The 22594-nt window shown below is 38.0% G+C and overlaps 1 protein-coding gene across 2 annotated transcripts in view; it reads right to left on the reverse strand.

Annotated features, from left to right (window-relative positions):
* The window catches only part of DOCK8 (dedicator of cytokinesis 8), a 96692-nt gene that overhangs the window by 66054 nt on the left and 8044 nt on the right, over positions 1 to 22594 (reverse strand). For both annotated transcript variants that reach the window (XM_058826807.1, XM_058826806.1), the window contains 2 exons: positions 4581 to 4683; positions 270 to 445 (listed from right to left, as the gene is read on the reverse strand). In XM_058826807.1, coding sequence (XP_058682790.1) covers positions 270 to 397 — 128 coding nt within the window. In that variant the 5' untranslated portion in view covers positions 398 to 445; positions 4581 to 4683. The remainder of the gene's footprint in view (positions 1 to 269; positions 446 to 4580; positions 4684 to 22594) is intronic.

Here is a 22594-nt window from a genome sequence, read left to right on the forward strand (position 1 = left end):
CTGTCCCTCTTCACTCTTCTTCCTAGTTGATACCTACCTCACTTCTGCTGCTACCAAGCTTAGGAAGTTGTATAAGTACTTGAATAATTTTAAGTGTGCAAACAAGCCTAACAGAGCTAGTGGCAAAGTTCAAACATTTAAAGTTCAGGAGCTGTAAAATGGCTGGATGGGTGGCACAGTGATGTTGGATCAACATCTTCAAAACTATTTTTAACTATTCAAAACTAAATATTTTTGCAGCATTTTGGAGGGACGGAAACTCTCCTTACCCATCTTCTGGCACAGAGGGTTGCAAAGTCCTGCACTCTTTGGGTGTAAAGACAACATCCAGATCATCTTCAGGAAAGTCCCCAAGTTCTTGTGCTAGATCTAAGTCCAAGTTGTTCAGCTGCGTCATCAGGAAGCCTTCAAAATCAACTGGGTCTACTGCATCATAAAAGGAAGGCTAATGAGAAATAAAGAAGCATGTATTTTAGCAACAGAAGGTTCTTGATGGTGTAATTCAGGTTTATTTATTAAACTATTATACTTATCCCATTACTTATTGCACATCAGAAACAAACATCTAAACTTCTAACCCAAAACCAAGAAAGGATATAAGGGAGGTGACCAAAATGGCAGTGACAGGCAATGAATGCCAATGGGCAGGAGACAGCAGACAAAACACACTAGGAGTAACAAGGCCAAGTCTTGGAAGTTACTCCAAGTTACACAGCTAAGGACCAACTGTAAGCATCGTGGCTGCTGTCATCATGAAGATGCAGTCATTTGAGGCGCTGTGCCTTAAAGACACAACTAGAAATGCTCTGTGCTTTCTACTGCAAACAAAGTTGAGGACACTACATACTCAAAATTAGAAAAAAATACTATTTTTCATCTCTGAATGTTACTGGGTTTTGTACTATTGGAGTTAATTTGTCATATTTCTCAAGGGTTTGTACAATGATTTTGCAATACATGGAACTACTAAAGTTATTACTGCACACCTTAGATATTTCCCATTTCTACCATGCATAGGATTGCACCTTGATAGACAGCAATTGTATCTCATTACATTTAATTAGCCATTCTTAAACAGAAGGTCCACTCAGAACAAAGTTAAACAAGTACATGCTCCATGACTCAGGCACGTCGTTAAACTGGCTGCTTTTTATCTGTTTAGTGTCAAAAGCAGAGGCTGAAACTCTTATTTGATTTGGTACCTAGAGATGTTCTAGATACAAATGAATGTGATTTCACATATTAAAAGTGTATGTGCAGACAAAACTGAAAATCATTTTACTTGCTAGGTAGCAAATAAAAATACCCTGTATATCTTTAGGAATACAATATTTGTCCAGTTGAGTACAGAAACTAGAATCTCTTATCATTAATTTTCTTGACAAGTAAAAAGTAGATCTAAACACTACAGCTTTAGAAAATCTATAGTTTATTTTATATTCAGTGTAGTGCTGAATTATGATATCTCATTGTTGTAAGAGTGAAGAAAACTAGTTGCATTAGAATAAGAGCACTGGAATAACTCATTTACTGTGAGAAGAATTCTAGCAAAAACCAGCTAATAAATCCTCCTTTCTGTAAAGGGTGAGGATTGCATTGCAATGATTAGCCCAAGTATCTTTCACAAGGCTGTCTTCTGAAGCTGCCGGCAAAAAATACATCTGCGGTGCTGTTGATGTCTTGTGGAGAAAAGAAGTAACCCAATGTCCCTGGTATCAACACGCTTTTATTTCAATGTTATTCTGCCTATTGTCTCATCCAATGTTCTTCAGCTATCCTCCTTATACTCCAGTGTTCTTCTGCACAGAAAAAATCTGTGGGTCAAAATCAACAAGTCTTCCCTCATTAATACTGAGGCCTGCTCATGCAAGGCTTTCATGGAAGACAACAGGAATTTCACCAGAGCATGAAGTGACACCAGTTCATACCATTATTATATCTACAATATCAGGAATTGTAGCTGATTGGGACAATAAGAAATTTCTCAATTTCTGAAACATGCATAGAGGCTCAACAATGACAAAGCTCCAATAATTCTGAACTAAAATGGCTCATACTTAATATGCAACATCAGCCACAGGAGACAAGAAAATGTGTTAAAAACAATTAATAGTAAATACAAGCTTTGGACCTAGTTAATGTTCTGGAAATACATTTGAGGAAGTTTTTCAGATAACAAAAAATCCAGAAATATCTTGGAGAAAATGAAGCATATTTGGAAGAAATGTGCTGAAAACATCTAGGAGAAGCAAGCCAATTTAAAGTTCTGAAAAAAACCCAGATGTGGTAAACACGCCTGCTAATATTTTAGTAGAGACCTTTGAACCCGACCAAGTGTGACTCCTTACCCCAGGTTCCCCTTTTATAGGGAGACTGTATTGGCTTCTGCCTAAACACAGTCTCTGAGCTCATTGTACGTTTAAGCCATTGACTGAATTATCAAAAATGCCTCTGGGAAAAATCTTTCCCTTTTTTTGCTCCTTTTAGCCAAAGGGAAAACTTAACATTACCAGAATGACCATCATATTATGAGGCACAGTCTTTTGTTTGCACACAGTGTAGTGCTGAACATGTCGGATCAACAGTTATGAGTAAACATTTTTTTATTAATTAGAATGTGTTTGAAACTCACTTACTGCACTGTCAGTGGGTAAAGCATAGCATGTTAGTATATAGATACATAAATAGGTATACACAGAGATTTTCAGATCTAAATATATATATTTATATGTATGTAAAAAATAAATAATATAGAATAAATATAAATATATATAGCATATAATTAGATCTACTAACAAAAAGCAATTCACAGAAGATTAAAGTAAAACATAGCTTAAAGTATAAAAGAAATACAATGTCTTTTCAGTTGCTGAAGATACAATGTTTTACATGCAAAATAGTTTTACTTAATACAATCAAATTTTTGATTAACCATTGCACTTCCTCTCAGAAGTCACACTTCTCCATTCTGACAGGTCAAGTCTATTGGATTTCATTGTGTCCTCTTTTGCTAGTTCGAGTGTTAACAATAACCTTTAACCACTAGAAAAATGAGCTTTTGAATATTGTAAATTAGACACAAATGAAAAAGAGATAGTATAAAAAGTAAATGCGGGTGGAGGGAAATGATCTCCCTAACAGCTGGTGCAACTTTTGAAAGGAAACACAGAAAATGGCTTAAATAAGAAGACAGCACTCCTTTTCACATATCATAAAATTGTGCAAAACAGTTTTCTACAGAAAATGCCACAAAACATCACTGCAAACATACCTTTTTAAGGATGATGAATTAGAGGCATGTAGATTGTGACAGCACACACAAAATGGCAGCTACGGCGTAACACTTGGTAAATGAAATGCTACCAAGTTTTTTGGTAGAACAAGCGGTTGTTGGCGTGCAGAAGAAGGGACCTGGCCTCGTCAGGCTGAGTAACCACCAGGAACAAGTTAAAGATCACAGCGCTTCAGATTAAGGAAGTGAGTAGTGGCGGGAGGCCCTGACACAGGAAGCAACCACTTGCATCTAGATTTTCACAATCACTGGTGCACAAAGACTCTTCCTGCTTCTACATATCAGGCCTCACAAAAAGAATCAAAAATTAAAAGGGTAGGGACAGGGACAGTGCCAAAATCATAGTCAGTTTCATTTATGGCATATGTTTGCAGAATACTCATCCTCCTGAAAGGCAATAAAAGCATCTGACATTTTTTCCCTTTGTCATAAGGGCACTGTCATATGATCTGATTTCTTTAGGGGGTAATTACACGTGGAAGGCTGAAGATGATTTGGAGACACGTTAACAGTTGACTCAATTATATCTATGCCAAGTGGGACACACTTCAGCATTTATCATGTAACATGCACATTCTGCAGCTCCGAAAAACACTCAGCATGTTGCCTGTACTGCTAGCTCTGGAAACTGTATTAAGTCAAGCTTGTTGAGCCTCTAACTTTCTTTTTTTTCTCTTTATTCATTGATTTGTGCTGGTTTTGGCATGGATACAGTTGATTTTTCTTCGTAGTAAATATTATGGGGCTATGTTTTTGATTTGCGTTGGAAACAGTGTTGATAATAAAATTTGTTTTCGTTATTGCTGAGCAGTGCTTACAAGGAGCCAAGGCCTTTTCTGCTCCTCATACCACATCACCAGCAAAAAGAGATGCACAAGAAGCTGCGAGAGGACATAGCCAGGACAATTGACCCCAGCTGACCACAGGATATTTCAGACCACATGGAATCATGCTCAGTATATGAAACTGGGGTAAGAAGACTGGCTACCACACAAAGCATTTACTTGAAGAAGTTCCCATCAGGGAAAGAATGTAATATACTCCAACACTTACTAATTAACTTTGATTCATAGTAATATGTAGAGGGACTGTCTATTCCAGGCTCCAAGGAACATTCTCATGTTTCTCAAAGGAATCATTTCCTCAGCTCACCAGAGAGTATTTTTTAACAATTTCAGGTAGAAGCCAGTGGAAAGCAAGACAATTTAGAAGATCATTTAATTTACCCTAAAACCATTAAGCAATGTACATGCCAAACCTCTGTATAGAAGATAAACTCAGAACTTACCAGATGAAATGTAGAAAAGCCAGGGGTACTTAGGCTTCGTTGGCAGAACTGTGCAAAGCCTGGTTGGAGAGTAAATTGCTTTCTTATTTCTGCAGAGGAGTGCCTTTAATTAAGCAGAGAAAAATCCTTATAATTACAATTATCCCTGTATAAATTCCAAATGCCAGCATTTAACCAATTTACTCTCCTGTCCCAGTGTTTAGAAATACATTTTGATAATGGTCTAACTCCTCTTGCTTTGTAGCTGATGCAAATCTCATAAAACATTTGCAGTCCTATATAACTAAGATTCTGTCTCTCTTGTAATGGATTTTTATCATTATATTTCAGCTCTCACAACAGGGAAATGCTATGCAAGAAAGAATAACTTCAGCCTTAAGTAAAGTGTGACAGCAACCTTCATAGAAACACTTGCAGATTCACTTCTACAAAGCAAAAATACAATAATAAAGCAGAGAAAGAAAAATGAAAATCACGTAAGCAAATATTTTAATTGATCAAGGGATAAAAACAAGATGAGATCACTCACAGAACAGTATCAGCCCAGACTTACACTACTAATGCAGTTTGCTGTAAAAAGCCTAAGGCAAACCAAAGAAGGAATTAAAAAATCTGCCTACTATATCAGCTAAACATTTGAGGAAAAAACTTCTTAAGTGCTAATTAACTGATTGTTATGGAAGTAGAGAGGTCCCAGAATTTAATTCTTCAGAAATCCCAGGGTGATAATAATATATGCAGTCTAAAAATACAGCAGAATAGCATGGTCATTTTTCATGGAAACTAATCAATTAATGTTTAATATGATTTAGAATAATCAATTTAAGAATTATCAGCCATGAAATGGTAACAAAACACCTACACTATATTTCACCATAAGGGTTCAGGACAAGACTTTTAAAACAAGATGCAGTTAAGCAGATTCCAAGAAAAAATAATAGCCTGCAGCCCACCAGGGCAGTCAAATGGAAAAAGGAAAATACAGAGGTAAAAAGATACTCCCTTCCACATTTCAACTTTCAACTCCAGCAAGCATTAATAGGCATCTTAGAATTACCAGATGCCACAGGACAGTTTTGCCTGCACCTTTTCTGCTTTGTGGTCTCTTGGTTCCTTATGACTACTTTACCTATTCTGTGACACATACTACTGCTTTTTTGAGCATGACAAAACCCTGAATTTCACTTAATACGTTTCTGTTCATGTGAAGCACCAGGCACCTGACAGAAGGTATTGAAAATATTAGAGATATTAGGCCTGATATAGAAAATAAATCTCATGGATGAGAGTAGTTGCTTTTAGGTCAAAAGGCCATGCCAGGTGTGAATTTGATGTTGCTCCAATCTGAAGGCAGCAGCAATCACAGACAGAACAAAGTCAGAATTATAGAGAAAGTAAAGAGATCCATTTGGAGGAGGATTTCCTACTCATCAGTGGTATTCCAAAAATCAAAACTGAGATATTTTAAAGGCTATTAAATGATTTCATAAGCAAGAAACCATGTAAGGAAAGTGATGTAGTCTGTGCATTCTGTAGATTATTTTAACCTATTTTAGAAAGAAAAGCTGCTTATGTATCAGGGTTATTGTTACTCAATTTCCCACTGCAAATAATGTCTGATAATGAATGCATGTACAAAACTCAAATTATTCAAAATTATTATTTTACTTCTACCCTGTGCAGAAGCATCTGTTACTGATGGAAATAGTAGAGGTAAGCAGCAGATGTAAAAACTATGCTGTGGTCTATTGCAGAAGTTGCTGGTGTAAACAGTGATGTATCTTTAAATTACATCCAATATAGGGTTATCAGCTGCTTCAAAGAGGAAATTATAAGAATGTTCAATACAAGAGGAAGCACATATACGTATGAAGGGCCAAATTTGCTGTCTGGTAAAAGCCTGAGCAAATGTAGCTAATTGAGAGCAGCTACAGTTCTCAAGAGCATCAGTTCTTGAGATGGTGACATCTGTTCCAATGTCTCATCAATAGAAAGAACTTGCAAACTAAATCAGTCCAATGGATGACAAACCTTGTAACCTGAAATGGCGACTTTCAGATAAGAATAGTTCACTTGACTGACTTCAAAGTTTTGCAATGACTAAAGGAAGAAAGTACAGTACGGATAACAGAAGACAGCAAAATTTGTTTGAACCAACTCAGAAATTATTGCTTAGATTTGTTAGCATTAGATAAAGTCCCAACTGCTAAAAGAACCAAAGGCACAAGCTAATCACACCAACATGGAGTGAAGGTGGATGTAAAAGTCAGAGATCTGCTTGGAAACTTTGGAAACCTTGGGAACTAAGATAGAAACAGAGGTGCTACTAGATGGCTCTTTCATAATGTCAGAATGGCTGTTGTCTGTGACTTGCCCATTTTCTGATCAAAGAGCTGCCTTGGGCACTATTGATGTTACCCTCAGGAAAATGGTAGTTCACAGTCATTTAGTGCGTGTCATGTCATAGCTTTTGTGGAGGCTACAGTCCATCTATGCCTGGCTATACTTTTACCCTCCTTGTGTGTACAACAGGCCTGTCTAATTCTGAGGAAAGATTTTCAGTGGTACTTGACTGCAACAATAGTCTACCCATGTGCTAAAAACAAGGAAAGAAGGCAAGTGGTTAAGGATAAATGCAAAGCAGTCACTGAAAAATCTGAGAAAGAGTTCTGTGGTTTCCATTCAGTTGAAACAAGGAGACAATGACATTGCATTTAACATTAAAATGTACATCACCTTAGATATGCCTGTTTATTAATAGTCTGATGATGAAGTATATGGTGGGCAACTAGAAAATGCAGACTGCAGTAAATTCTGTTCCAAAAAGTTTTGCAATTATTGGTATATTATTGGCAATTATTAGGAGATGATGAACAGACAATATGGCTTTATCTAAGGGCAGTCACATAAAACCAATCTAATGTTTTTCTGTGATAGTTTAACTGGCTTAGTGAGGCTTTTGATACTGTCCCTCATGACAGTCCTATAAGCAGAGAGAGCAGCTACATGGAATCATCACAGCTGGCTCCAAAAGAGCTCACAGCTGGTAAATAAAACATATTCAAGGCATGATCCTCATTAGTTCAAAAGAAGATTGCAAGGAAATTTTACTACAAGAAGAAATTTTTCCTCAATCTAATTCCAGTCCCTACTTTATTTTATAACATGGATGATGATATAGATAACATAGGACTAAAATCTGGGGATCACAGCCCAGGAGGAATTGTGAGTATTTTAGAAACAGTCTGAAATCACCACAGCTAGATTCAGTAAAAATAAATGTAAACCTCTAAACTTAGGAAGAAAAAAAAAAAAAAACAACTGCAGAAATACAAAAAGTGAAATTAACTGTCAAAAGAAACAGCCATGACACAGAAAAGACACTGGGAGAGTATACTGGAACACTTAGTAGTAAAACTACCACAGGTGAGGAGAAACTGATGCTATTTCTGTTAATATAAGTCAATGAGATATACTTGGGCTAATGTACACACTTGTAACAATGTAGAATAAGATGCAATCAATTTTAGTCACACCAGGACAAAAGGCTTCAAAAGATAGCAGTCAGAAGGCTAAAAATTTTGGCAAGGATGACCCAGGAGGAAAGACTGAAAAAGCCAGTTGTTTCACAAAAAGGAACACTGACAGGAGACAGCAGTTGTCCTTGACTGTGTAAAAGATAGCAATAGATAAAGAAAATGGTGAACAGTTTGTGTCCCTAGAGGGAAGAAGAATAAGCAGCATGCTTAAATTGAAGCAAGAAAGCTCTAGTAAAGTATTAGGAAGAAATTTCCCATTGCAACAGCAGCAGGACAATGTCTGCAATGGTCAAAATTAAAAGACTTACTGATGTCATGAACCTAGGTTTCTGTGACATCATCTCATGTGACAGTTTATCTCCAAATTGGAGAGAGATGGCAATGATGGATAGACTATTCAGCGAGTAAGGAATTTGCTGGATGGATACAGCCAGTGAGTTGCTGTCAATGGCTCTTGTGGACCCTCCAGGAAGAGGCTGGTGAGGAATGGTGTTCCTCAGGGCTCTGTCTGGGGTCTGTGCTCTTCTGTATCTTCACCATGGCATGAAACAGTGCTCCCTCAGCAGGCTTGCAGATGACACAAAGCTGAGCAGTACAGTTAACACAACAGAAGGAAGGGATGCCTTCCAGAGGGACCCAGACAAACTTAAGTAGTAGGCCCATGGGAATCTCATGAGGTTCAACAAGTCCAAGTGTGCTGCCCCTGGGTCAGGGCTGTCCCAGTTATGAGTACAGACTGGGAGAAGAACTCATTGAGAGCAGCCCTGTGGAGAAGGGCCTGGGGGTTCTCCTGGATGAAAAGCTGGACACGACCCAGTGAGCTGTGAGCAGTGTGTGCTCACAGCATATGAAGTCAACAGCATACTGGGCTCCATCCAAAGAACTGTTGCCATTAGACTGAGGGAAGGGGATTTTTCCTCTCTGCTCTACCGCAACCTGCCCAGGTTACTGAGTCCAGGTCTGGGGTCCTCAGCACATGCACCTGATGTAGCAGGTCCAAAGGAGAGTCCTGAAGATGATCACAGGACTCTGCAGCATCTCTCCTACAAAGGCAGAGTGACCTGGAGTTGCTCAACCTGGAGAAGTCTCTGGGGAGACCTCATCACAGTCTTTTACTTCCTAAATGGAACATTCCAAAAAGAGGGGATGTGACTTTTTCTACAGGCAAATAGTCATAGGACAAAGGGGCAATAGTTCTAAGCTTATGGAGGAGAGATTTAGATTAGATGTTAGGAAGAAATTCTTTACACAGAGGGTGATGAAGTACTGGAACAGGTCACTCAGAGAAGTTGTAGATGTCCTGACCTTGGAAGTGTTCCAGGACTTGTTGGATGCAGCTTTGGGCAACCTGGCCTATTGAAAGGTGTCCCTGCCCATGAAGAGGATGGTTGGATCTAGATGACCTTTAAGGCACTTTCTGGCCTAAACCATTCTGTGATTCTAAGCAGCTATCTCGTGATTGCATAGTGACAAAAGCCCATTTGCAATGTCCCTGAACTACCTGGAAAACAGCATCTGGGCAACTGCAACCCTTTCAAAGACCAATGTGACTCAGCAGTGTTAATAGCTCTACTGATCACTTATATTGATAGCTCTTCCTTTTCACTAGCTGAAAAAAAATGTAGATTCGGTGGAGACTTTTCCACAAAGATCAATGCTGAATTCACAGTTTGTCAACATTCACTTGGCATGCAGAAAGAGTGTAAACCTGTAGAAGGATGGCAGATGACAGCATACTAAGGATTTTCAGGACTTTAGGTCCTTGGCTGAACCACAGTGTCAGAGCAAAATAACACAAATTGGAATTAGTTTTTCCAGTCTGTGATGTCTTGGCCCCTGGATGATAATGACATACTTCTCTGGTGCAATTCTTGAAAAAGCTGGAACTCACCAGACTTCCTGATCCACCCAGACAGGACTGGAGGGCAGCCAAATAAAAACAACCAACCAAAACAAACCCCAAAGCCCAAACTGGTGCTTCTCAATCTCAATTTCACCAGTGTCTGTCCCACAGGTAGAAATAAACCTCCAGCAATTGCTAACAAACAGCTGAGACATAGTTTGTATTTCACAAATACTCTCCAATGCAAAGCATACAGTTTGCATAATATATTAACTGTGTAACCAAAGTAACAGACTACACCTGGAGGTTCTTAATATGAAATTCATCTTGTAGGTCAAATTCAGGAATGTTTCTCAGGACAGAGCTCATTGAGGGATTGTGAGCTTGGAGATTTGGGTTATTAGTTGGGCCCAGAGATGAGGTATCAGGAAAGGAAGATAAAACAGCCATTTGTTTTCTTCCTTTAACATATGTTAGATCTATGGCCAAACATTGCTGGTGTATAATTAAAATTATATGAACCCTTATAACGCATAAAGCAGGTTCTGCAGTTTCACTGTAAATTCTGCTCAATGACATATGTCTTTGAAATATGTAATTTAAAAGCAGGCACAATGGGTATTTTGTTAGTATGCACATAATATGAAAATTTAAACTGTGGCAAACAATTTCAAAATAGAAGAGAGAGTGAACAGCTTTAACTGAACACCTATTAAAATCAGAATCTTCATAAGAAAAAAACTAATTTTAAAAATATGCTTCACATGCCTACTGGATGAGGTTCTCCAAAGTTACTTACTGTTAGAGGGGAGGCAGAAAGCGTAATCCTTAACAACCTTACAAGCCCTTCCAGAAGACTGAAGTTGTCTTCTGCAAGACATGCTGCATATGCAATTAGACAGCATGGAAATATGAAAAGAAATAAACAAATAAATAGCGCAAGAACTATCCCCAAAGACAGAAACATTGACACTTAAATGTAAATGGATAGCAGAATCATTAAAAAAAAATAATAAAAAAAAATAGTGAAAACTTCTACTTAACTGGTAAAATATTCACTCTTGGTTACCCTGAAGAGTAATCCCTTTCGTCTGACACTGACAAAGAAAATTCAGAACTAGTTTTTATGAAGCTGAGATGAAACTTCTCTTGTTACAACAGAAAACAAGCAACTAAAAAGCTCTAGAAGAGAAAAATGTAACAATTACCTACCACTCTCTTTCACTCCCACACGCAAACACACACAAAGCTTTGGGCAATGATCCAGATCTTTAACTAGCAAATATGGGAATCTCACTTAGATCTCGTGTTCTTACTGCTAGTGGAACTGCCTGTTTTTCTTCTAAGTTTCTAATTAGTCCTTAAGGCACCAGAGCTCCACTTTGCTAGCCACAGCTTACAGCAGGGTCGATTTGAACTGCAGCTGTTCCTGTGTTGGCTCAGGTAGACTGTACACCCTCTGGCACACACCCACTTTGGGGTCTACCACATTAAGACTCTATATCAACTAAAGCAATAAAGATCTTATTCAAGATGGTTGAAATTTAACAACAATCTTCTTACAAGGGATGGTGTGGGAAGAAAGAAAAAAATCTAGAAGAGGAAACTGTTGACTTCATTATACTGTCACAAAATTTTTTTCACATAACATTGCTTGTTACAAAGTAAAATGGGAAAGACCTCAATTTTTATTTCTTTCCGAGGTCATGTGTGATATTTATTCAGTGAAGGTTTTTCTCTGCCTTTCTGTTTTGCTGTTTCTCCCTCGGGAAGAGACATGGGCACTGATGAAAATAATTTTCTAATCCTGGCCATGCAAAGAAACCAAAAACCTCCGATTTGGTCCTGATGAAATAATGTTTTTATTAATTTCTTAATCTCTGTATGGATAATAGGAATAGCTATGATATAACATTTGAGAAGATAATGTGTGTGCATTTTTGACTGGTTGGCTCTTGCAATGAAGTGGTTTTAGGTGTAAGATTTAATTTGGTGGTACCTCCAGGAAAGCAGAAAGTTTAAGTCAATGTCATCTGTCATCCTATTATAGACTTAGACTGGTCATGATAGTTTATATATGCAACAGAAAATTTGTAATTAATATCTCATTTGATGCTAATTAATGATGCTAACAGAAGAAAAATACATGTCTAAACACCAGAATTCTTCTGTCATCCCCATTGCCTTAATATCTACCAGGACACATCAATATGTACACAAAGCTTTCATTCTGAATGGATTAACCTCAGCTTATCTATGGACAATTTTTTGTGTTTGGCTCAGAACACTCTCTGCTTGAAGTACTAAAGATCACATTGCTGCCATATTATTTTCTGTTGACTGAGATGACTGAAGAAATATTTTTTGTTTTTACGACGCAGGTCTATATTCCATTGCAAAACTGTAGTTGGGGCATAGCTTTTTAATTTTTTTTTCCTAAACTGTTACAAAATCTTCCAAAAGCTTACATTCTTTACAATAACAATGATAATGGCAATTTCAAGGTCAGTAATAATTGTATGTGCCACTCTCTCTTTATACTGTGATTTGAAAGTAATAGAATAATGTTAGTTTACTCTTCTAGATTTTTGTTTTTGCTGCACTGTTCCACCAATTCAAAACAAAGTGATTATGAAATAAGTGCAAAGACTTATATTCCAGCTAATGTGTATTATCTGAGCATCCAAAAGGCTTCACTAAGAAAATGCTGCTATAATATTGATAATTTTGTAAAACCTGTACCAAGTTTAATAGTTCTTGTGCTTTGTTTTCACTTTTTTACTAAGAAACAATTATTGATACTAAGTGGGAAAAGTCAGACATTAACAACAATAATAAGTAATATTAAATTAAAGACTATGTACATGTTATTCAAGGGAAATTTTTCTTTTTGCTCCTGTAGGATTGCTTTTTTTTTTTTTTAATCAAGGTCAAAATTGATATTTTTATCAATCAGCAAAAAATGTGCCTGTCAATTTCAAATAAATTCATAAGATATTCATAAAAAGGTCTTTAATACTGACTACATGAAAGGCCAGAGGAAGAAATAAGGCAAATGGGACAGAACTGGAAAAAATAATTTGTGTTAATATTTTGGGATGCAATTTCCTAAGAACACAGATTTGTGGGGCTTCAGTGTGACTTTCCTGATAAGGAAAAACATAAGGATTTTTTTTTCCAGACACTTCTTAGAACAAGTTTTTTTTTTCTTTAGAGCTAAGTTGAACTAGAAAAAGTAGGACAAATTACTAGGACAATATGCCTGAAAAATAAAATTGGCCCACTTTCAAGCACATGAAGAGGTACTGCTATTTCTAGAACAGGGAATTTTGATTTGACTTCAGCAGGAGCCAAAGCAGTATCTAAGATATGTTTAAAAGCTGGATCTTTTGGTCACAGTCTTAAAAATAAGAATGTTCACAGAATTTGGCATATATTAAAAACTATTATTAAAAATAATGTATTTTTGTATTTCTGGTTATCTTCCCATATACAAATTTCATTATCACACACTCTTACAAACACAGGTGGATTATGCAAGACATTTTATATCATAAATCACAAACTGAAATATCTGGAAAATTTCAAGCTTGGAGAAATGTTACATTTTACTCAATGTTCCAAACATGAGGTCTTGATACTATTACCTTTGTAAGGCTCTGATCATGTGAAAACTGAAATAATACATTCTGTTATCTAACCCAGTTTTCTTGACTTTGGGGAAAAATACAGACTCCAGGTGTGCTGACTCCCTTATAAAAGATCTCCATTATTACCAAAGCTCAGAAAACTGCAATTCATTATGTGCAAGTACAATTCTACAAAACCCATGAGGAAAGGTATTAGGGATTTTTTGTATGAACTTGGCCCAAGAGCTGATTAGGCCTGGGCCTATTTTTCTGTAACTTCATTCATGATGGCAAGCTTTTACTGCAATTGTGATATCAAATAAGCAAATTCATTGACTACCCTTTTGACTATTGCTACAGACAATGGTAAGGTCTGGTTTGGGTTTCTCAAATCGAATTTTAAAAAATAGTCAAGTCAGAACTGAGAAAAATAACAACTATATAGACTCATTCTCATTAACTGTAATTTTTAATGATCATAAAACCTGAAAATGATAGAAGATGTAAAATACAACATTAAATATTTATTTCTTGCTGGTTTTCACTTCATGTGAAAATGACAGCTGCTTGGAGCAATGAATAAGAAATACTCATACACAGGACTTGGTGGACATAAAAATGTTTCTTATTTGCATTTAAATTTTCTTTTGCTAAGCTTAGGATTTCCTTGACTATATAAAAGAAAAGAACTTCATCATAAATGGCAGGCTAGGTTTCACCATGCACATACATATTTGAAGTCTGGAGGAACATAAGATCTTAAAAAATTATGTTAAAATGCTTTTCTGAGCTTTTCTGCTCAGTCTCTTTTCAAGCTCAGCAGTCATCTCCTAGAGAAAAAGCAAAAATCCTATTGCTCTAATTATGTAACAGGGATTATTACACCTGAGGTCTGTGATTGCACAGGTATGTGAGTGCTGTATAATACTACACTTACACAACTGTAACAGAAAACAGAGGGTTTAAACCCTATTTGAGTATGAAGACTGCAGTTAGAGATCTCCCTAGCTGTCAGTAACATCTGTCTCAACTGAAACAACAGTATTCTGCTTGCATGACCAATGACAGTTCACTAAAGACACAGTTTCTACAGCTGCCTACGAGCTGATAAAGTGTATACATTTGTATTATGGTGCCTATCTTTCCTCACTTGTAATTTTTCACAGATATATGGCTGGGTGGGCCTGTGTTTTTCATCAACCTCCTACTTAAGTGGCTACTATCACCTTGGTTGTATGGCAGACAACTCCAGAAAGGGTAACCAATAAAAACCAAAAGTAAGTCACTGCAAATAACCAAAGGCACCAGAACCCTCTGAAAAGTAGTTACAAGGGCATTTTCTTGCTATTTCTTCTCCACTTCCTAAAAGTTACATATATTTTAGGCATGAAATGTTGCAATTTTTTGCAGAGTATGCCAGAGGAAAGGGCTTTTAGTCTTTGTTATAGATACTATGATGCCAAATGTAGTAAAGGCATCATCCTGAATAATCTTACCTTTGAAAAATGAGGAGATAAAATTATGGGAATTTTAAACAAAAATATCAATTATTACCCTATGACACAATCTAGATATATGATGTTACTTTCTTCTTCAGCTTACTCTTGTAAGCCACTTCTGCTAGTTTACATCTCTTCCTTATAGTGGAGGAGTACCTATAAAAATGTCCCAGAATATGGCACACAGGTCAATATACCTAGGGAAAGAGCCATCTGAGGCTTTTAATAACTATTTAGTTGTTCACATGCTGTGAGCACTTATAACTGATAGAGCAGGAATGAAACCATGGTATCAAGTCCTTTTTATCTCTTCTGCTCCCTCAAACTGCCTTGATTTCAAACTGTGGGCAGATGGAAGGTAAAGCATCTGTGTGTAGAGAACTGGTCTTTATGAGTAGCATATGAAGTTGCAGAGCACCCTGTCTTTGCCTTCTCTCCACCTGCTTTAGAACCATGTACAATCTATTCCTTATGCTGAATAAAAATGCAGAAGACATCAAGACAATGATGCCACAAGCTCGAAAAAAGTAGCTTGGAGTAAAGAAATGGGGTTCTTCATCTGTCTAAAGGAATAATGTCTATAGCTGGTGAAGTATGATCTGGATGAGCAGTGAGTTGGACTGAAAATTTCCTGAACAGTTGGTGATTATCAATGGCAGGAAGTCTAGCTGGAGAATATGAACTAGCAGTAAAAGTCAGGGGTCAATACTGGATCCAATCCTGATTAACATCTTCATTAATGATCTGGATGACAGGGGAGAGTGTACCCTCAGCAAGTTTACTGATGACACAGAAATAGGAGGAGAGTACAGCATGACCTTCTTGATGCACCAGAGGCTCATGTTGCCATTCAGAGGGAACACAATGGGCTGCAGAAATGGACTGATGGATACCTTGTGAAGTTCAACAACTGCAAAGCCCTGCACCTGGACCATCTCCATGCACCCATATGTGCTGGAAGGCACTTAGCTTGGAAACAGCTTTGCAGGAAAGCACAGAGGTCCTAAAGGACCATGACTACACTGGTTCTAGGAGACTATAACTTCCACTAAGTTGAACATGAGCCAGCAATATGTCCTGGTTGCAAAAAAGCCAGATGTTATGCCAGGGTGTGTTGGGCAGAGTACTGCCAGCTGGTTGAATCACCTGATCCTTGCCATCTGCTCAGTGCTGGTGAGACATGCCTCACTTCTCTGCCCAAGTTTAGGCTTCTCAGTGCAAGAGAGACACAGAGATAGTCCAGCCAAGGGTGACTAAGGTGATGATGAAGGAATGACCAGAGTGTCACTCCAGTGGGGAAAAGACTGAGGCAGCTGGGACTGTTCAGCCTGGAGAAAGGAAGGCTCAGGGAGATCTTATCCGTTTATCCAAATATCTGAAGGGACAGAGTAAAGAAGAACCAGGCTTTTTTTAGCAGTTCTCAGTGACAGGACTAGAGGCAATGGGCATGACCTGAAACTTGGGAGATTCCATGTGAAACATCTTTTTCCCATGAGGGTGACTGAGCCCTGGCACAGGTTGCTCAAAGAAATTGTGGAGTTTGCCTCCTGGGAGGCCTTCAAAATCCAACTGGACGAGATCACAGGCAGCTGGGTCTAAATGGCCCTCCTTGAGCAGAAGGGTTGACCAAGATAACCTCCAGACCTTTCCAACCTCAACTGTTGTGTGATTCTGTGAAAGGACTGAGCAGATACATTAATCAGTTTAATCAATCCCTGTAAACCAGAAATGCGAGATAAATGCTGCGGACAACTAGGAAGAAACACATGTTGTAGTCAACTGAAAAATGGAAAAAATGGAATGAAAGAAGAAAAAAAGTATAGTGATATTCCTGTATACTCCAGTATTTATTTCCTATAGCCAGATTGAACACTTTGGAAACAAAACCAGTATCCAGGAGCAGTGCTAGTCAGCCTTACCTCAGTGCTGGGTAAGATCATGCAACATATTCTCCTGAAAGTTTCATAACTTTATAATGCTTATAATGCTTATAATGAAGCACATGGAATACAGATAGGTGATTAAAGACAGCCAACGTGACTTCAGCTAGGGCAGATTGTGCTGGACTCATCCAGATGCCTTCTACAATGGAGTGACTGCATCAATGGATGTGGGAAGAGCACTTGGTGTTACACACCTGAATTTCTGTATGGTGCTCCACAGCTTTCTTGTCCCTAAACTGGAGAGACATGTACTTAACAGGTGAACTCTTAGCTGGAACTGGTTTGATAGTTTCCTTGCTTGATCTGCAGTGAATGTGCAATATCCAAAACGGAAATAAATAATTAGAACTGCTCCTCAAGGGTTAGTAGAGGGAGCAATACTACTTAATAACTTCATTTAATGATACACATGGTGGGGCTGAGTGCACCATCAAGCTGAATGCTTCACTTGATTAGCTTCATGAAAGGGACCCTGACAGATTTGAGAAGTGGGCTCATATGCATCTGATGAAATTCAACAGGACCAAGTGCAAGACATTGAATATGTTCAGGGCGACCACCAAGACTGAGAGATGAATGAATCGAGAACAGTTTTCCAGAGAAGGAATTGAGGGTACTGATGAACAGAAAGCTGGACATGACCCAGCCACGGGACTCCCAGCCCAAAGAGCCAAACGTGTCCTGGGCTGCATCCAGAGCAGCGTGGGCAGCAGGGCCAGGGAGGGGATTCTGCCCCTCTGCTCTGCTCTGCTGAGACCCCACTGCAGTGCTGCATCAGCTCTGGGGTCCCAGCACAGGAAGGAAACAGAACCCTTGGAGCGAGTCCAGAGGAGAGTTGAAGCACCTCTCCTGTGAAGATGGACTGAGAGTTGGACTTGTTCAGCCTGGAGAATAGAAGGCACTGGAAGACCCAGTATCTTCCAGTACCTAAAGGGGACCTGCAGGAAATATGGGGAGGGACTTTTTAAAAGAGCCTGTAGTGACAGGACAAGGGAGAAAGTGAATCGTCTCACTTTAAGGTGAAAGAGGATAGGTTGAGACTAGATACTAAGAAGAAATTCTTTGCTGTGGAGGTGGTGACACATGGAACAGGTTGCCCAGAGAAGCTGTGGCTGCTCCATCACTGGAAATGTTCAAAGCCAGGTCTGCTGGGGCTCTGAAAAACCTGATTTGGTGAAAGATATCTCTGCCAATAACATGGGGTTTGGAACTACATGATCATTGAAGGTACCTTACAATGCAAGCCTTTTTAGGGACCTAAGATGCAAACCCAATCTTTATGCCCCATGCATGCAAACTCCGTGTAATTGTCCCAAGGATTGAAAAGAATAATCTCTTTTATTTCTGCGGAAGTCTTAGAAAAATATACCCATTTGCTATGAACTGTTATCTAACATTGCTATACCTAACATATGAAATACATACATATTACTTTTTTCTCTTTAATCTGGTACATTTAATATTCTGTATTACAGAATACTATATAAATACAAAACCACTACCATTTCACACATATATGCTCGTATACGCTAGATTTTTATATTTACTACATAAACCTAATGTACATACAAAATACTGAGGTCCTCTCTGAGGCTTCTTTTATATATTTAATGTTTGAAAAGAAAAAATAGTGGAAATAAATAGCTTGGTGTATACAATGGAGTCTGGTCAATGCTTTTAAGTAATTAAAAATTTATAAAACTTTAAATTTATATTTATATAAAATTAAATTTATATATTTTTTAAAAAATCTTATTATATCCATATAATAAGGGTTTTATTGAAATTCAATCCAAAGATGATACCCTCAGCCCCATAAAGGGGTTGCACTGAGCAGAAATCTACTATCAGTATATAGGAAATTAAGAGAGCTTTTGTGCTTGACTATTCCACAACAGCCTTTAGCATTTAGGCTCTCAATTCTCATGAATCTTCAGACCTGACACTCTGTACAGTATATGATTTAAGCTGACTTTTCCATTCCAGGTTAAAAAAAAATTTAAATGTATTTTCATCATTAATGTAAAATGAAATTCCTGATACAACTGGAGAATTTCATAGGAGTATGACTCGTAATGTAAACTTTTTAAAAACTGAAGTCTTTAGCTAAATGTTTCCTTTAATATTGGTAGTGTGAGTTTGTTATTCTTTAACATAAGTCTATCCCCATAAACTCATCCCTTAAGTGCATATCTTAAAACTAGAACAGGAAAAGCTAAGTTTGTTTCACAACTGGGCAATTTCAGGGACGAGGAAATGAAATTACAGAAATGAATGTTGAAAATTTATTTTGTAATACTTGTGAAATTCAGACAACAGTTGTCTGTAGAGGCAGTTGAGGAGTATGCCTGTTGGGAGGATTTTTAATTGCAAGACTCACATGACTGAAAGTTAAGTGATATGTTAGGGACCTGTTTTTGTTATTGCTGTTCTTGATAACCTTCTGTTTTGTAATTTGTGTGTTGAAATGTTTTGAAAGTAGAACATTGGTGACAATGGCCCCAGCTAGGTGCTTGAAGAACAATTTTCTTCACTTGAAGTCAAAACAATTACTACTGCAAGACCTATGTAAAAGGTAAGACAGTATATTGCACTAGCTAACCAAAAATAATAGAAATAGAATATCTTTTCTGTTAATGTTGTGTTTATCCTAACACATGTTTATCCTAACTGCTGAGACAAACTGATTAAAATTCAGTTTTTCTGGTCTCTCAAACATAGCTGGTACATATTAAACCTCACATTTCTAGCAATAGTGAGTTGTTTTCTTCTCAGTGGTTTACAAAATTATTTTTAACTTCCTTGATTCTGGGATATAAATACTGTAATTGGAAAGTAGACACACTTACATCGCACAATCCAGATATCTTCTAATTACTATCTTGAATTAAACTCAGCATGGAGGAAGTGGCTTTATGTGTCTCATGCTGACTTCTAGCTGCCTGACTTGAGGGACACTAAAAATTTGTTCCTTTACTTCTACATAGGAAATGAATATCAATATTCATAAAACCTATCCTATTAAAGAAGAAGGAACTACTCACATACATGCATTAAAAATATGTGCAAGTCTTTGCAGGATTAAAAAAGGCAGGAAGCAACAGGTTGGGGCAACAGACACCAGATGGGTGGAAGGAAGAATAAAGTGATAGGAAAACACGGTTACGTGGGCAGGTTGCATACAAGAGTTTGAAGGCATTTGAAGGCCTGTTTTTAAAATTTGACCTAGCTCTAAGCAAATGTGTTGCTTGTCATATACTAGCTGTTCCTGAAACATCTGCAACTCCAGTGCTCATGAACTCCCACGAAATTGAAATCATAATGAGACCACTAAGACATTTTGTATCATATAATGTTATTGCTACTTTTTTAAAGAACAGAGTTCACAGGTTGGTCAAATATCTGTCATGGCTCACCAAACACAACAGGGTCACCTTGTGTCAGTAGCAGGAACATGCTTGATGTTCAGGCAGAACAGAGCCTAAAATTCTGCTTGTCCTCATAAAAACAATATACAGCTTACATAAAGCACTGGCAAGAGAAAGAGTGAATAAAAAAGGGCAGAGTTTTGCATGCAGATTTGTAGTGAATGCAAAGTAATTATAGAGGCAATACAGTATATTGTACTATATAATTGTACTATATGTCCTGAAAATGTTGCCTTGTCAGTAATGTTCAACTTTTACTACAAGTTGCATTTTGAAGTCAGAAACTCTGAAGAGAAAGAAACAAAATTTTACAGCTGTAAATTAGTCTTTTGTGTACAATAAACTAAACACGCTGACCTATTATTCCTCTGATTTTGAAAATTACTTTAGAAAAAATCCAAACTACCACATTAAAAATGCTTCTTGCAAAGATCTATCGCTCTTCTGTCACCAGTACAAATTGCACTGAAGGCACGTAAAGATGTCCTGCTCCTTTTCAAGAAAGGGAAACAAAATTTCCTTCTAGAAAATATCTACTATACTGATAAAAGAGAGTAAAGTGTAAGTGTAAAAGAAAATATCCATGCTCACAAAATAAAAGGGCACACTCTTAGATCAGAATAATATTCAGAATATTTTGATAATATATTTCAACATTTAACTTGCTATGAAAAATAATGACCTATTTCACTATTGATTCAAAACAAAAAGAAATTAAAAAAACTTATAACAGTAATTTAATTTCACAACAGTTCTTACTAGCAAAACTTCTGTGAATCTTTGTGAAATGAAGCTGAACTAATTGTAATGACTCTACTACTTTGTAAGGCTTTTGTCATAGAGATGAACAGTGACCATCACCAAAGCTAGGGAAAGCTGCCAAAAAATCTGACACTAAAAATAGGAAGAAAGAAAATAACTCAAACTCTGTAAACATCAGCTAGTTATGATTTCTGTTCAAGCAAGTCTCCAAATGATCAGGAATTGTGGCATGATCCTCTCATGAACTACTCATCTGATGGTTTCCAAATACGGCATCTCACTCTTAGGAGTAATCCACCATAAATTTGAAATTAATTCCCAAAGGGTACAGAAAGGTACATTGATGCATATTCTGCCATGAGAAAGGCACATCACAGAGGAGCTAATTTTATCCTCCCTGACTGCAAACCCCATGTCTTCCAACAAATTGCTGAGGAGGTGGAGTTTCTCTGTATACTTTTCTCTCTGGCATACAGACTTATCCTCAGTTTATATTACCATTATGCTATTTGTTCTTTTATGTGTCAGCAAACTCAGCTACCTGGCACTTACATCAACACCCTGGAAACACAGTTTTTGTCTCAGATGACAAGACTCTTGAAAAGAAGGCCTGTTTTTTTCCTTCAACCTAACAATATGAAAATAATTGTCTTGGTTTCTTACTGCCACCCCAGAGTACAGACAAACTGAGAGTCAGCACTTCCCTGGGAAAAAACACCATAGTCCATCAGACAGCAAGTTTAGTCTCCTGAGTATGGTGTTCCAACAGCTGAACTCTAATTTATTCGGTTTAGGCAGGGAATGTAGGAGGTAGGTATATTTTCAGTCACTGGGGGACTTTTCCTTTTCAAAGAGGAAAGAATGAAAAAAAAAAAAATCCCAGGAATGTACATAATTGCAGTATTGACGCCCTAAACTCCTAGTTTGTCAGGAGTGCTAATTTAGAGGGATGAGGCAATTTTGCCACTTCTTGTGAAGAGGAGCCCCGTTCCCCGCCCCGTCGCCAGCGAGCAGCCCCTCCAAAGAACTCGGAATTTCTTCGGACAGAACAGATGGGGATTAGAACAGGGGTCCTGGGGTGAGACTTGACGTCCCTGCCAGAGGACACGGACCCACAGGCGGCTTCGTCTGAGAGGACCTTTCATCAAGCAAACCTTACAGAAGAAGCGCAGCCCGGGTCAGCAGCTGCCGCAGGAGCAGCGGGCGGCGCGGAGCGGTGCCGGCCGAAGGTCGGCCAGCCGGGCTATCTGGAGCTGTCAGATGGCTCCCCGCCCCGGGGGTCTCCAGGGGAGGAGCCGTCCCGCCCAGCCCCGGCCGCTTGTCTTGGCCAGGCTGAGACTGGCGAGAGATAGGTGCCGGGTGCGAGGAAAG

This window comes from Poecile atricapillus, chromosome Z (genome assembly GCF_030490865.1).
Source record: "Poecile atricapillus isolate bPoeAtr1 chromosome Z, bPoeAtr1.hap1, whole genome shotgun sequence".
Taxonomy (NCBI): Eukaryota; Metazoa; Chordata; class Aves; order Passeriformes; family Paridae; genus Poecile; species Poecile atricapillus.